This window comes from Poecilia reticulata, linkage group LG2 (genome assembly GCF_000633615.1).
Source record: "Poecilia reticulata strain Guanapo linkage group LG2, Guppy_female_1.0+MT, whole genome shotgun sequence".
In the NCBI taxonomy this organism is placed as follows: Eukaryota; Metazoa; Chordata; class Actinopteri; order Cyprinodontiformes; family Poeciliidae; genus Poecilia; species Poecilia reticulata.
The window spans coordinates 34,359,805-34,375,995 of record NC_024332.1 but is presented as its reverse complement, the minus strand read 5'-3'; the positions used below and the strand labels follow the sequence as shown (position 1 = coordinate 34,375,995).

General features: G+C 37.8%; 3 protein-coding genes across 6 annotated transcripts in view; 2 read left to right on the top strand and 1 right to left on the bottom strand.

Annotated features, from left to right (window-relative positions):
- tuba8l3 (tubulin, alpha 8 like 3) overlaps positions 1 to 2,054 on the top strand; it is a 2,855-nt gene extending 801 nt beyond the window's left edge. Inside the window, exons 2-4 of the mRNA XM_008403889.1 lie at positions 378 to 600; positions 689 to 837; positions 957 to 2,054. Coding sequence (XP_008402111.1) covers positions 378 to 600; positions 689 to 837; positions 957 to 1,934 — 1,350 coding nt within the window. The 3' untranslated portion in view covers positions 1,935 to 2,054. The remainder of the gene's footprint in view (positions 1 to 377; positions 601 to 688; positions 838 to 956) is intronic.
- Positions 2,055 to 4,045: 1,991 nt separating this feature from the next.
- Positions 4,046 to 13,756, top strand: dnajb2 (DnaJ heat shock protein family (Hsp40) member B2). Of its 4 annotated transcripts, none has more exons than XR_533161.2 (11): positions 4,046 to 4,631; positions 5,772 to 5,867; positions 6,132 to 6,241; positions 6,550 to 6,603; positions 6,766 to 6,879; positions 7,118 to 7,192; positions 7,345 to 7,468; positions 7,594 to 7,664; positions 9,908 to 10,867; positions 13,201 to 13,274; positions 13,411 to 13,756. XR_533161.2 is itself a non-coding variant. In XM_008403892.2 (11 exons), exons 2-10 carry the CDS (start codon positions 5,803 to 5,805, stop codon positions 13,227 to 13,229), a joined length of 927 nt encoding a protein of 308 aa, XP_008402114.1. In that variant the 5' UTR covers positions 4,064 to 4,631; positions 5,772 to 5,802; the 3' UTR covers positions 13,230 to 13,274; positions 13,411 to 13,756. The 4 variants fall into 4 exon arrangements, 2 of the variants coding, with proteins under 2 accessions (XP_008402112.1, XP_008402114.1); XM_008403892.2 differs by having other exon boundaries at positions 4,064 to 4,631; positions 9,908 to 10,192; XR_533163.2 differs by lacking the exons at positions 13,201 to 13,274; positions 13,411 to 13,756 and adding an exon at positions 8,407 to 8,698 and having other exon boundaries at positions 4,062 to 4,631; positions 9,908 to 9,996.
- A 682-nt stretch (positions 13,757 to 14,438) lies between these two features.
- ptprna (protein tyrosine phosphatase receptor type Na) overlaps positions 14,439 to 16,191 on the bottom strand; it is a 23,814-nt gene continuing 22,061 nt past the window's right edge. The window contains exons 22-24 of the mRNA XM_008403893.2: positions 16,048 to 16,112; positions 15,588 to 15,661; positions 14,439 to 15,459 (exon numbers count right to left, since the gene is read on the bottom strand). Of these exons, the coding sequence (XP_008402115.1) occupies positions 15,388 to 15,459; positions 15,588 to 15,661; positions 16,048 to 16,112 (211 nt within the window). The 3' untranslated portion in view covers positions 14,439 to 15,387. The remainder of the gene's footprint in view (positions 15,460 to 15,587; positions 15,662 to 16,047; positions 16,113 to 16,191) is intronic.

Here is a 16,191-nt window from a genome sequence, read left to right as displayed (position 1 = left end):
AGAGAGAGACAGAGGGAGAGGGAGACATCCCTAAGTGTTACACAGCACTACAGTCTGCAGCTGTGGACAGGATGGGAGGAGGGATTCAAATGGGGGAGGGGATGAGGAAAGGAGGAAAGGGAGGGATACAGGAATGGGAGGTGTGGGTAAGAATTTTCCATCTTCTTGACGCATGGCCTTCCTGTCTGCCAAATATTCTATTTTTTGAAAACTAAGACACAATGGAGACTTCCTCATATGTTTCAGTGACTCCCAGATATGCTTTTTAGTTACTCTAGTGCCTGCAGTGTTTGGTGCTCTGTGTGCAAAACATTCTCTCAAAATGTATGAATATGTACTGATAATAAAGTAATCAACCTTCTCTCCTCTTTCTTTAGCGTGAGTGTATTTCTATGCATGTTGGCCAAGCTGGAGCCCAAATGGGCAATGCATGTTGGGAGCTGTACTGTCTTGAACATGGAATCCAGCCAGATGGTCAGATGCCTTCTGACAAGACTATTGGAGGAGGGGATGATTCCTTCAACACCTTCTTCAGTGAGACAGGGGCAGGAAAGCATGTACCCAGAGCCATCTTTGTCGATCTGGAGCCTACTGTCATTGGTCAGCAGTCTGTAGATGAACAATCACTTAGAAATATTTGACATTGTGAATTAGTTGTCATTTTAATCTTTTTATTGCTCATTTACAGATGAAGTGCGTACAGGAACCTACCGTCAGCTATTCCACCCTGAGCAGCTTATTACAGGAAAGGAAGATGCTGCAAACAACTACGCTCGTGGTCACTACACCATTGGCAAGGAAATCATAGATCTTGTTCTAGATAGGACACGTAAACTGGTGAGGGTTTGAAGGCTATTTGCTGTAGCTTTACAGGATTTTGATTTATTGAGAGGTTGTGGTTAACTTATACTTCTGGCTGGAGGCAACTTCTAATTCGTCACAAACCTTTTTTTCAGGCTGATCAGTGCACTGGTCTGCAGGGTTTTCTCATCTTCCACTCCTTTGGTGGAGGAACTGGTTCTGGTTTCACCTCCCTGCTAATGGAAAGACTCTCTGTCGACTATGGGAAAAAGTCCAAACTTGAATTTGCTGTCTACCCAGCCCCCCAGGTTTCTACAGCAGTAGTGGAGCCTTACAACTCCATCCTCACCACCCACACCACCCTGGAGCACTCCGACTGTGCCTTCATGGTGGACAATGAGGCCATCTATGATATCTGCCGCAGAAATCTTGACATTGAGAGACCAACCTACACTAACCTGAACAGGCTTATTGGCCAGATTGTGTCCTCAATCACAGCATCTCTCCGTTTTGATGGAGCCCTGAATGTTGACCTGACAGAGTTCCAGACCAACTTGGTGCCTTATCCTCGTATCCACTTCCCCCTGGCCACCTACGCCCCTGTGATCTCTGCTGAGAAAGCCTACCATGAACAACTATCTGTGGCTGACATCACCAACGCATGCTTTGAACCAGCTAATCAGATGGTGAAATGTGACCCACGTCATGGCAAATACATGGCTTGCTGTCTGCTGTATCGTGGCGATGTTGTACCCAAAGATGTCAACTCGGCCATTGCCGCCATCAAGACCAAACGTACCATCCAGTTTGTGGACTGGTGTCCCACAGGTTTCAAGGTGGGGATCAACTACCAGCCTCCAACTGTGGTTCCTGGAGGAGACCTTGCTAAGGTGCAAAGAGCTGTGTGCATGCTGAGCAACACCACCGCCATCGCTGAGGCCTGGGCCAGGCTCGACCACAAGTTTGATCTCATGTATGCCAAGAGAGCCTTTGTCCACTGGTATGTTGGAGAGGGAATGGAGGAGGGAGAGTTCTCAGAGGCCAGAGAAGATATGGCTGCTTTGGAGAAGGATTATGAAGAGGTGGGCACCGACAGCGTGGGAGATGAGGATGAAGAGGGAGAGGAGTATTAAGGGGGCTAAAACCAGCTCACATTCCAAATGCTGCTCTGAATAGAGCACATTCCCAGCAGCATCCATAAATGCTGAGAAGGTGATCTGTCAGTATTATCAATAAAGGCTCAAATGAATGAATTGGGTGAATTGTGTTCTTTTTGAAAGTTAAAGGCATAGCAAATATGGTTAAAAGACTTATTCATCATGGGGTTCAATTGTGCAAAGCAAATGAATAAGCAAAAGCAATCAGGAGACTTTTTATTCTGTGACACACTCACATGACTGCCTGAGAGGAACTGCACAACTGTAGTATAAATGTGACTCATAATCAGAGTTGGCTAGAATATTCAAATATTGTACTCAAGTAAGAGTAGCACTTAATCAACATATTTTTACTGAATTAATACTAAGAAAGAATTGTCCAAGAATTTACTCAAGTAATTGAGTCCACATTAAGAGCAAAAAAAGTATTATGTAAAAAAGCTACTTAAGTACTGCGAACTTATCAGAAAATGTTATTTATAATTTAGAAAGTCAGACATACAAAAATATGAACTTATTTGCAAATTCTTATGTTTTATAGATTAAAATTGAAATTAATTCAATGAATAACATAACATTATATTGCATTACAAAATAACAAATACAGGAAGAAGAAACAGGAGGAACTTTCCAGATCAAATTAGTTCATTATAAAACATATAAACTATCACTCACAGTAGGTAATGTAAATACAACAGGGTACTTTTGGTGACAATACGTAATCTTTTTTTTCTAATTTTCTCCTAAAGTGACAGAAGTTTCCGATGATAGAAAATAACATTAAAATAATAAAACCTGTGGAAAAACAACAGGCCTCACTAAGCTGTAGATGTGTGTTTGTGTCTCACAAAATTTTGGTTAAAACAAGCTTGTTCTTGAAGGTGATAGAGTATTCAGAAATTTTATTCAAGCAAGAGTAGCAAAGCCTATGATGAAGTAAAACTACTCCTAAAAGTTTTTATTTCCAAAGTTACTCAAGTGGATGTAACTGAGTAATTGTAACTATTTACTACACCTCTGCTCATAATCAACATTAACCTCATTATTCAATAAGTACATCAGCAACAGTTATGAAAAGCCTTATTTTAATATATTAGTCATCAATAAGTACAATGTTTGCAGGTTTGAGGATTAAATACTTACATTTTGTGTTGAGTGAATTATTATTTACAAAAATGTTGAGCTCATTTTTGTTTAGTCATGGATACAATTGCCTACGTTAACCTTTAGACAGCAGTAAACACATCGTTTAGACCGAGCGACGTGGCGAGCTCGTTCAGTCACTCACCACTTACAACTTGAAAATTAAACAACAACAACAACAACAACAACAACAATCTCTGATTGTTTTTATGTGAGTACATCTATGCAGTAAAATTACCCCTGCTGGACATAAACGCCGTCACAGCAGTCTTTGACCAGGGCCGGGTCGCTGTTTGATGAATTTCAAAAATATAAATGTAATCCGTTTTATTTGCATCCATTCGTTAAGGATAAATTGGTTACAAAAGGTTTTGTTTCTAACTAAACCCAGGCTATGGGTTGTTTTAAATCTAACTAAACTTCTTGTTGAGTTAGAAACACCATAGCGCCACCTTCTGGCCTTTCTCCAGATCAGTTCAGATTGCGGAACTGTTTCTGGCTTTGTTTTTGTATTTTTCCCCCTCCGTGGGCTGCCACCTTATCGTAGTGGAAGGGTTTGAGTGCCCCAGTGATCCTATAGGGCTCTATTTGCCGGGGCTAACTGATCTTAAGTGAGGGATCGGACCAAGAGCAGCCCAAAGATCGCTTAGAAATATGAACACAGAATGTTCCTACTTAGAGATGGCGATATAGACGGGGTTCCCGCTTACAACCAGAGCTATAGACAGAAGTCTATACGGCATTGTAAGTTATTCAATTGAAATGAGGTGTAGGATTAAATAAGTGTTCTTCCATATTAATGTGCAAAAAGGAGTTTGCGGTGATCTGCATTTGTCTGTGTTTAATTTAATTTTGATAAGAACTTTCCCCTGTCTGATACTATTTTATTCTTTCTGTATTTAAAATATATTTTTTTAAAAGGTAGGATATTCTAAAATGATTAGCGCATACAACTTCGATAGCTTTTCATTTTAAACGGATAGGATATTCTTGATGAAGGAAGTGCTATTTTTTTGTGGTTTTGTCATGTATATAAATTGTTCCAATGACACGCCAAGCATAACTCCAAAGCTTCGGTCTCGTCACTCAAAGAATTCCACCCAACGACGATATTTAACATTAACGCAACCCGCTATAGTTTTCGGTTTGTAAACATGACAGTAGAAGTTTTCGACGAGAGTGGGCGGGGCTTGTGACGTCTAGTAAACGCTGGTATTTTCTAGACGCCTTCTGTCCACTCGCAGTGACGTAGCGGGCACGGCTCAGATCAGCCGCACTCAACGTAAACTGGGTTATCCGTCTTCATGTCCTCCCTACTGAAAACACGGGAGCACAGCACGAGGGCTTAACCATAACCTGCAGTGACACTGTATCGCCGGAAAACATATTCGTGACGAGACATCTTGGAAGCAAAACAGAAAAGGGAGGTGGCTACTTGGTTGTCACAAGAGAAAATTATTCCACAAGACATTAACTGTCATCTGTAAGGAGGGCAAACGGCTCAACTGCCTAGATCGTAACACTTGAAAGGTAGGTAATTTTTGTCTGCAGCATGTAAGGTGGTGGCTACCACCAGCTAACATTAACATTACACTCAGTTGTTTGTTTATAATAAGTGGAAATTCACCATAAAAGGAATATGTGGCTCTGATATTATGAAACAAAGGTAACTCCCCCAACTGTACGCAGTGAAACAGCACAGCACCTGTGCATGTAAGTACATTTGCCGTGTTTAGGCTTCTTATGGCCGAGTGTCATGACAGCAGCAGTTGTCAGATGCCACTGTCCTGCATATAACACTTGTGTGAGCGCACGGAGTTCCCCGAGGGGAGATAAAAAGTTAAGTTTAGTTTCGTTTCTCCTGAGCCCTGAAGCCCCCCACTGCTTGGAAACTGCTGCAGGAGGAGACTAATGAGATTGGCATGATGGTTAACGTGTTGTGGCTATTATACATTTGCTGACTACACTAAGGTCAAGGACACTACAATACTTACTTTCAAAAACGTTTTTAATGCTTTAAGCAAGCTASTATTTCTATCTGCATTTAGCTGATGGTTGGGATTTGAAGAGATTTTTTACTATTTTAAAAAAGTACTTAAAARTAACCGTAACTGATATACTTTAGAAATGAGCACAGGATTGTGTTTTTTTTTATCATCAATTTGCAATGCATGCGTCACATTTGTTATTATTATTATTATTATTATTATTATTATTATTATTATTATTATTAAAACAACATAGGCATTTTTAATCATTTTTAATGAAAGTTAACCCATTATGGATTTTTTATTAGCAAGCAYATTAAAAAAAGTCGTGTTTTATAAATCTGATGCATGATTAACTCCTCAGATAACTTTACTTTCCAAACCATATACCTGTAAAGGAAGAAATAGTTTGAAATTTTAACTAAAATGTAAAGCACAAGATCAACTGGAGAAACTAAACAATCCACTATGCATTTTTCATGCACAGTATTATTTTTATTTTATGGCACCTTTGCTAAAATACCTATCAAGAATATTTAATATTATTTTGATAGTTAAGAAGTTTTGGTGATTCTGCCACAGCTGTTTAATTAAATTTTTTTTGTAATTGCCTTAGTGGACAATAATAATATTCAGAAAGATATTCACCCAGATTAAATATGAGTATATGATTGAATTTCAGAGTGGTGTTTTAAAGAGTGGCGGGAGGCGATATGGTGAACTATTATAGTGTGCTGGGAGTGTCCAGGAATGCCTCGCAGGATGACATCAAGAAGGCGTAAGTACAATAAGAGCATTTGATGGTTGTCTGTGGTATGATCAAGTGTGTATATATATANTATATATATATAAACGCTATTTCAAATGTAACTTATTGCTGGCTTGGCCATTTAGACGTGGCTAAATGAGAGGGCATTTATAATTCTTAGTTTCAGTTCAATTAATGCAATTAATTTTATAATAATACTATGCTATAAAACATGTTTCAATTGGTGTGGTTGTATATTTGGTATTGGCATTTGTTTTTGAATATCTGGTGCAGGTACAGGAAATTGGCCCTGAAATGGCATCCAGATAAAAATCCAGACAACAAGGAAGAGGCAGAGAAAAAATTCAAAGAACTTGCTGAGGCCTATGAAGTTCTGTCTGACAGTAAGTCATAACTTAAAGATTTGTGTTGGTGTGTTTTAAACTCTTCACACTATACTCAATTAAACAAAAATTAGAAAAAAACAAAAAAAACAACAAAAAAACAACAACTACCAGTCAGTCGATGAGATCCTCTTTCAAACAATCAAAGAAAAAAAAAAGAGGTCTCTTATTCTCAATGTACTAACGGAGCAGCATTTAATATTCAGCTTTAACATATTTAACATATTTTTCAACCTAACTCTTGTGTGTTTATTTGTGTTGAAAATTGTAAAAACACAGTCATTTAAGGGTGGGTTTTTTTTCAACAGAAAGCAGACGAGGTGCTTATGACAGATATGGAAATGACAATGTGCCACACTCGGGTAAATACACGTACCCTGATGTATGAAAGATCAATAGTTATTAGGCAACTTACTTTAATTGCTAACATTTGACGTTAGCAATCTTCATCTTGTTTTCCAGTTATTAATATAGTGATACTTGCTTTTTCCTCATCCACTAACTCTGACGTCATAATTTCCCAGGTTTTACCACTACGGACTTCTCAGACCTCCCAGGATTCACCTTCACATTTCGCAACCCGGATGAGGTGTTCAGAGAGTTTTTTGGCGGACAGGATCCTTTTGCTAGCTTTTTTGGTATGTCAAACTGTTGGGACAAGATTAAATTATTTTCTCTTCATGACTTTAAAACATTTTGGAACTTTCTTCTCAGTTAGGAAATAGATGTACATTAATGAAAAAGTCATTTAAGTAACAGATCTCACGTGTACTGGACAAAAATTACATTAGTGGAAATCATCATCCCTTTCCTTGATGCTATTCCTTCTATATTTATGCACTGGTATATGCTAACATGACTGCATTTCTCATCCAGATGACTTTGCATCGTTTGGAGTCCCACATTCTCACCTTGGCCCCAGTCGATTTTTCTCTTTTCCCTCAACTGGAGGTAAACACCTAAGGGCTTAATGCGGCAATAAGCAATTTCATAATATGTTTTCAGTTAAAATAGCTTGTTAGCTCTTATCTTTTAGCAAATGCTGGCTATCTGCAAAAATTCCTGTTTTCTTTCTTTCTTCTTTTTTTTTTGCTTTTCTGCAGTTGAATTTAGCTCCTTTTCCTCTTTCGGTGGTCTCGGTGGGGTGGAGAGCATGGGAGGATCTAACTTCAGATCGGTTTCTACCTCCACTCGCATTGTAAATGGAAAAAGCACCACCACCAAGAAGTATGTGAAACCTCCCCTTATAAAACCATTCAGCCAATTAAATACTTCCTTTAGAGTATTTTTTTTTTCAGATGAAGTGCATCTTTTTCTTTTTTTTCACTAATCCTAGTTTGTTTTATTTGCAGGATAAAGGAAAATGGGACGGAGAGGATAGAGATTGAAGAGGATGGGGTATTAAAGAGTGTCCTTATCAATGGTAAGAAACTGAACACTGGAAGTCGTGAGAAAATTTTAAATATATTATTTTAGTCATTAGTTTGTTTTTCCATTCTCACTTCATTTGGTAACCCTGTTAACCTTTCTCCAGTTTCATTTTTATAAAATGGAATAATTCCTATTCGATCTATTATGAAGAATATAGCCTTCATATTTAACTTCCTTAAATAAGAGATAAGAGTTGTATTTACTTTTATTGTTTGTTATTATTAAACTCTCAAAAGGACACAAATGCCTGTTTAAATTACTGATATCTGAAACCTAAAAAAAATGAGACCATAGTAAATCACTTCCAAACCATTTCCATCTTTATTGTGACATGTATAATATGCAATTCAACCCAAATACAAACAAGTCTGTTAATAGGGAATACATGTTAAACTAAAAAAAGTTAACATATGGGTTCTCATTCTTAAAGCTACAGTATGCCTTGTTGTTAAAACTGTCACTATGTTGTGACAGCATGGTGTAAGAGATAATCTGTGAAAAAATCTATCTCCTCCAAAAATTTTATAAAAATAATCTTCAAAAACTAGGAGGAGTTGTATAGTTGTGACTATTTTGGAAGTCATTGATCATGTCTACTAGTCCAAAAGAGTATATTAAAAATCCTTTTTATTGACCGCGACGTCCCAATGCTTAATTTTCTTAAAGGATTTTCTTGGACTAATCCAATGAAATCCTTCAGACCTTCTTGGCCTGTCCCTCTTCTCTCTTCCGAGGTTATACATTTTCATTTCATCTGACCAAAGTAGAGAAGCAAGTGGATGTTTGGTGGGGTGGGCCCAGAAAAACTGCGAGAAGAAAAGCAAAAAAGCCCCTAAATGGACGCAGAAAAGCCAAACTAACTCATATGTGTACCACATGAACTTCGACCGCTAAAACTGATTGAGGGATGGAGATGCAGGGAGAATTAGCGATACAGTGGATTCGTCATCGTCGGAGGAGGATGATGAGAGAGACGTGATCCAGAGACAGATTGAGGAAGAGGTCAGATTAGCTGCTGTCACCCCGGTAAGAAGGAGTCGAAATGTTCATGTAGACGCATATTTTACATGGGGAAGAGGGTAAATATTTTAGAGGGGTATCCTACATGTAAGCTGGCAACACAAAGAGCAAAAAAGTAGAACAGTTAGAAAAATGTGAAAGAAAAATTATTAGAGACATTTTTACTAAATAATATCTGGGGGAGTTGTAGCCAAAATGCGGAAATGCTCAGCATAAGAAATGACCACAAAACTTATTTCATTTAATCAAATTTAAAACTTGGCTAATAATATTATGTTGCAATGTTATGAGGGGTTGTGTAAACTGTGTCACTGTGTAAACTGTGTAAAAAACTGTGTAAAAGAGATGAGATATAACTGCTTTTATAGCGGTTGTTTTATAATAATGCTATGCTAAATTAATATGGTATTTGCTGTGCAACTTAGTAAGTTATTTTGATATACAAAGTTATGGTTTGCAGCAAGTGTTACACCCTCCAGTAATTTTTTCATAAAATCTTAATGAAACATTGCTTTGGTGAGATATTTGAATAGTTTATGGAGCAACTTAGATGAAGAGCTCTTTATTTTACATGGATAATTATGGTCTCATTGTGACCATAATTATGTTTTTGTATAAACAGTAAATTACAGAAAACGGTGAGAAGAACTCTCTAGAAGAGTTTCCTTGACATCCATTTTTCCACTCCAGTGTGGGAATTGTGATACTGTGACCTGAAGGGTGGTGAAAGAACATCTACGTTTTTTTTACCATGTACACTGTAGCCTCCTCCATGTAGGCTGCTGTGCTTTATTTAAAATTTTGAAACAACACACCCTGCATATATATCTTTTGGCATGTCGCGTACCTTCGCATATCATATAAATAATTATGACGGGCAGCCATGGCCAGAAATGGCCAGTGCCGTTTCTTTGATCCCAGTCCAGCCCTGTATTGCAGCCCTACTCTGTTTCATTCTGCAACAGCTTTGAATTAATTTTTATGCCTACTTGCATTTTGATATGTGAAAGTGTTTATTGTAGCCAATGTGGCAATTTTTTCCCTAAAAATGAAAATGTTTTATCCAATTCTGAAGGTTATAATGGTGGGATTGTTTCAACCACAGCTCTAACACTACTACATATAACATGAAGACTAATCTTGAGTATAAGCACTTAATTTGTTTGACCATATGTTATATAAACATAACCACGTCTTGGTGTGTGTTTCTCATAGGTGTGGAAGATGAAATGGCTCTCGCAATGGAGCTCAGCAGAAGAGAAGGAGAGAAGTCCTCTCAGAATCCCTCCATCACGAACGGATCAGCCCGCCACTACGACCGCTCTGCGACTCCACATCGCTCATTTAGTGCAGCTCCCAGCTACAACCATGTGGCTACAGGGGACAGTGAAGATGATGAAGAAGAAGAAGAAGATGATGAAGACCTTCAGATGGCTTTGGCATGCAGCCTGTCAGAAATGGAGGCCCAGCAGAAAGCCAGTTCTACCACCTTCATACCAGGTGCTGGGGGTAGGGGTAGAACCAAACGCGTTAACATCGGGGGCTGCATGGGAGAAGGGCTTGTAAATGGACAAAAAGTTAATTTGTCCAGTGGCTGCAAAGTAGCTGCAGGGGAGCAAGATGACGGAGGTCACTTTAAATCTGGCACAAGATCTGGAAATATTATTGAAACGAAGCAAAAAGGAACCAAAGAACCAGACACAGCTGCTGCCACTGCACTTCCGAGTGAAGAAAAGGTCAAACCTTCAGCAAAAACATCTGAAGGCTCTGTGAAAAAGAAAAAGTGTGGGTGTGTTATGTGCTAGTGTGGTTTAAATGCATACAGTATTTGGGAAGGCTTCCCATCTTTTTACTTACCATGGTGTCAGCTCACCACATTGCATTGTGAGTGCAAAAATCCTTCTTCAAGGCTAACGATTATGATGTCAAAAACAGCAGTTGAAAGAAACAAACTTTAAAGTTTTGCAGGTGTTTGTTTTCAGTGTGTAATCTTGACTTATGCACATGTGGTCAAGTGAACCTCAAAATTAAACTTGTTTGGATTTGTAGCTGCAAAGGACATCAAATGATTGCTTCTGAATGACTGTGCACGTGCCAGTTTTAATATTTCCACAGATGGGAAAGGGAATGTCTGAGTAGGATGAGAGCTGACAGGTGCAACGGGTAGGAAGTTAGGTGAGAAACGCTTTGAGTTTTGTATTCTTAAGAGAAATTGTTAGAGATTGGGGATAGTGTGTTTTTGGATTTGAGCTACAAGAGGTTTGGTTTTAGTAAAAAAGTTTGAACTGGGATTGTTCTTTAGCATGTTGGTGCTAAGGAATTAGATGAAAAATATTATGTTCTTATTAAGGAACAAGAAAAAGCCTTTTATAACAATAAAATGTGTAAGACTGCTTTCTTTCTGTGTGTGAGTGTGTGGGTTAACTGCAATTCTGCCACAGAATGTTCTTGTTCAGACTMTATGGCAAAGACTGAGTAATCGAAATGTGCCAAACCAATGTTAGTCTGAAACGACAAACTAAAATCAAAAAGCATCACACAGGACGTTCTCTGGTAGTTTTTATCTGTTTGATTACATAAGTCTTCTGTAATTACCTGAGAATCATTGATTAAAAATGAAATTATTTGAAGCACAAAGTTTGAACTTAGACATGTTCAAAATGCACACAATTTTCTTAACAAACTACCTTAAAGAACAGTGTAATTAAATGTACAGTGCCTTGGGAAAGTACCTCTTGGATAATTCCASCTTAAACGTTTTCTGCAGCCAATGTAGACAAAAGGCGTGCCAAATGAAACTTTTTGATCTAGATGATAAGCACCTTAAAGAATACCCAACCTAACACAGAACATCACCTTCAAGACACCATCCCCATTGTAAGACATGGTGGTGGCAGCGTCATTCTGTGGGTATGTTCTTCTCTAGGGAGAGTGAAGATGGTCAGAGTTGACTGGTCGGTCAATAGAAGTACAGAGAAACTGTTGTAAAGGCAGCCATAGCTACAGGAGAATGGTTTAGATCAAATAATCTTTATCTGTTAGAAAGGCCTAGTCAAAGACTTTAAAATGGATGCTCACTGATCAAATCTATCCAGTCTAACTAAGCTTGATCTGTTTTATGTTTTTGGTTAAAAATGCCTTTACATATGCAAAGATGTGCAAAGACATACTCTAATGGATCAGGAGAGCTGATGTTGTTGAGGTAGAGCTTCAGAATACTGTCAGAGCTACACTTACCTTGAATTGGATTGTTGTGACTTCAGGGAGGTAGTTGGTCCTTCAACTGGAGGTCACTGGTTCAATTCCCAACTTTCTCAGTTTTCATTCAGTGGCCTTGGACAAGAGACTAAAATCCCACGTTGCTTCACAGTGTGTTGATAAGCATCCTCTTACCTGATGAAGTGTAACTTTATAATTTCTATTCTTTCTTTTTAAGAAATAACCAACAGATTAAGACGACAGCAAATAAATTACCTTACTAATTCACAAGAATGTGAGGTTCACTAATAGCTGCCCTTTATATTTGTATGGACTCTATACTCTCACCTTTGCACTGTAATGGCACATTACTTAAACTACAGTAATAATTCTTTATGTGCAGATCAAAGTGTAGGAATTTAATAGGGTCAGAGAGCTTGTGTCTATGCGTGTGTGTGTGTGTGTGTGTGTGTGTGTGTGTGTGTGTGTGTGTGTGTGTGTGTGTGTGTGTGTGTGTGCGTTTGCGTGCGTGTGTGTGTGTTAGTGTGGACTATAGCTATGATTGGTGCCGTCTGATTTGAAAAAACCTTGTTTTAGACCTTAAATGAGGTAAAAATCATGTTAAATCATGGTACAATAATAACTGTGAAAAGGATTGTTGTTTTTGTGAAGATTGCATCTTAAGTTAAGAACAGTGTTGTTGGTGCCAAATGCCAAAACATTAAAAGTAAGTTACCAGTAGTGTCTAGTGTTAAAGGTATATTTCAGGCAGCATCTGTCTGACTTGATTTTCTGGCTCCTCATACAGCAAAACGTTAATGTTCTGGCACACACATTTCATCAGTGCTTTCATTGTTTTTCGTTGTGACTGTTTTCTATAAAATTATTACTATCACTGGTAAAGGGCAAAGAAATGAATTATTTTGAAAGAATAAAAGATCATTCCTACTCTTAATTGTTAGTGTGAAGAACAACACACTTAACAATAAAGAGGAGGAATGGTAGAATGTTGTATCAGTTGCCTTGCAATATTGTTCTAGTTTGCACTACGATGTTATTTTTTTAAACATTGCTTAATGGATAATAACAAATAAAAATTGAGCCTAAAGATGAGTTTGGATTATTCTTTTCAGGTTTTTATATTGCCTCTTTCAATCATCTTACTGTGTCTGAAATGATAGTTATATATTTTTTTTATTTCCGAGTGGTATGACTAAATCCTGTCTCATGATTTACATGATCAAATATTTAGTTTTAATCTCGGTGCATGAGTGAAAGCCCTGTCTTATACTTCCTGCTTCCTGTTTCAGACTCAGACTTCAAGGCCTTCACAAGCTAACCTGATTGGCTCTTGCTGCTCTGTGCCCTTAAGCTCAACTCAGAGGTAAAGGACCAGTGTGACTCTTGAGACACCCTGAACATTAAACATTTTTCTCTCCTTCTTTTTGATCCCAATGTAGCTTCCTAATGATCATCTTTAATATAAACTGTAACGCCTTTTTTAACATCTGTTTTTGCAGGTCAAAGGTCATACTCGCTACAATGCACTTTCTCTGCCCAAGATGTCTCCCATCTCGGAATTAAACTTTAAAAAGCATTGTATTTATTACTTTGTGTGTCTGTATTTGTAGCTGTTGGCAAAGAAAAGGAATGGTTTGAAAACCAAGAAAAGAGTTCTTTGTACTATAAAGTCTTTGACTGATTCTTACTAAAGTTGTGCTTTAGAAAACTGGTACAAAATATGTAAATTCTGTTCAAAGATTAGGAAATGACATATTTGCTTAATGAAGTTATTGGACAAATTAGGAACAATATCTTCAAGACATAAAGACGAGGAAATAAAGATTTTCCCACTTTTTACTTGGATTAATTTTGTGTTAATTTCCCTGTTGTTGGAAGAAGGATTAATTGTAATCATGGATGCACAGTGAAATCTGATTTTGATCAGAATCAGCTGAATTGAACTTGATTGGGCCTGAAAGGCTGGTTTAAAACTCAATTGGTAAGTGAGATTTGGAAAGAGTTTCAGCAGATAACAGGAAGGCTACTTTGCACAATCAAGTTGCTCGGTTTTTATTCTTTTTGAGTTTCAATCTCTGTCGTGGAACATTCTGGATCTGGAAGTGTTGGCAACATTTTGGAAAAGTTAGGATCTACATTCTCTGGGGAATGCACAGAGCAAAGCCAACTAGACTAATCACTAAAATAAAATTCAGAATATGCTTTGAAAATAAATGTCCCTAATACTTTTTATTTATTTTATTAATGTTGGTAAAACCTTGTTTAAAAGCAACTGCTTTCACACTGGATTGACGGCTAGAATTTGATCTGTTTTACATATGTTTAGCTAGAAATTGTAATCACCTGAAGTTGCTATCAGAGAGTCAAAGCTTCACAGGTACTGGGCATCAGTTGCAACATAATTGTCACATCTCTAATGGCAACTATTTAAGATGGAAATCAGTGAAAACAATTGAAACCTAATTTTTCTCTCTCCTCCATATCATTTGATAAAGCCCACTGTAAAGCAAAACGACTCAGAAATGTTTTTTTTTTCTGCTGCATCACATCACAAATTTATTTAGGTCAAGTCAAAAATACATTTTTATAGATATTTTCCGTTTGTCTGCTACATGAAGTAAACACAATCATCAGCATGAATTATTTACATTAATCACAAGGGCACACATTGACTAAGATGGCAAAAGAATGCGAACAAAGCAACGTCGTGTGCAGAAATAGAAAGATTTGGTAATAGCAATGGACGGCATCCGATGCTTAAAGAAGCACAGCTGGAAGAGAACATTTACATCGGCAAGGCAAAGACAAAGCCTCGAAGGAAAAAGGAAAGAAAAATGTTGACACCACTGACACTTCTTGTGACACAAAACACCACATCCAAAGATTTAAACTCAACAGTAGGCTAACCTTGCTTTGCCTTAGTAAAATTGATGGGACAGACATTGTTTTAATTTTGGTCTACTTATCAATGCAGCAAAAACGTCAGTTTGTCAGCGGGCACTGAGATCAATTTTATGACATCATAGTCACATGGAGGTATATTGCAACTGTTTGGTCACATATACATATACTTCCTTCACTCATTGGAGACGTTGTGTAAAACTTACATCTGTATTCAAACAGGCACAATTGTTTTAATTTTACACCAGATGGCTGAATCCTTTTGTAGTAAGGTGGGCTTATCAGAGACCAACGATAGATATTACATTTGTATTGTAATTGTGAATAAATATTGTCCTATCTGTATCCAGCCAGAAACCAGTCAGCACAATTTTTTCATGTCATTAAGCTCCAAACAGCTTAAAAAACAACAACAAAGGAAACAGGGAAACAAGGCTGTGATGACAATATTTCAGCAAGACCGAGCAGACTCTTCTCAGCATAATGAACCTAGATGAATGGTGAATATCTCCTTTGGAGCACATATTTTGGTGTGCCTGCAGGTGTTGCGGTCATGTTCCTCAGCTGCTGCGTCTTCACTGCGGCAGGGCTTTCAGAATGGCGTTCACCTCCTCAGCAACTGCTGTCAATGCAAACTCAAACTGGTCCTGATCAGGAGGTGCAAGGGAGAGGAAAACATTTGAGTTATGATGAACTTCATCCAGACAAAAAAAAAAAAAGTCAGAAAAGTTAAGCTGAAATACTTCACACACAACCAGATAAAAGGAGCTGGTACCTTGGTGCGAACCAGTCCAAGCCTTTGGTCTCTGATGTGCTCCAGTGTGGCTGCGATGTCAATCTCTTTCACTCCTAATGAAGACAAACAGGTACAAAAATATATTGTGATGGTATTGATACCACTCATTGAAAGTAATTGCTTCCATTCTGTGGCCAAACAAAATTTATGTCAATAGATAATGTTTCTGAATTTGGGGTTTTCATTTGCTGTAAGTCATAATCTAGCTCAGCATCTAATGAATTTGCACAATGTAAATCATATGTACCTGTCTATATCTATATCTACATATAGATACAGATATATAGATGCACCTGAATTGGTGACTATAACTCCCTCTGGTGTCAACTTATGTAAATTAAACTTTGACGTGCTAACAGCATGCCACATGTCAAATACTGGATCTTTGAAAATGTTCTTGAAATTTTCCAAATTGTGTGTGGATGTGTGAGTGACTCACCCTTAGCCATGCGATTCAGTACCATGTCGATGAGGATGTACGTGCCAGCCCTACTAGTCCCATCGCTGCAGAAAACCCCCCAAAATATATATTTAGTAAAGTTAACCTAAACAGAACATTCATACCACATATTGCATATATATA

Excerpts from the sequence above, each read along its gene's own strand:
- dnajb2 (XM_008403890.2), top strand. The coding sequence starts at position 5,803 with ATGGTGAACTATTATAGTGTGCTGGGAGTGTCCAGGAATGCCTCGCAG. Across the intron at positions 5,868-6,131 it reads CAGGATGACATCAAGAAGGC|GTACAGGAAATTGGCCCTGA; the intron begins GTAAGTACAATA and ends TATCTGGTGCAG. Across the intron at positions 6,880-7,117 it reads TCCTTTTGCTAGCTTTTTTG|ATGACTTTGCATCGTTTGGA; the intron begins GTATGTCAAACT and ends TTTCTCATCCAG.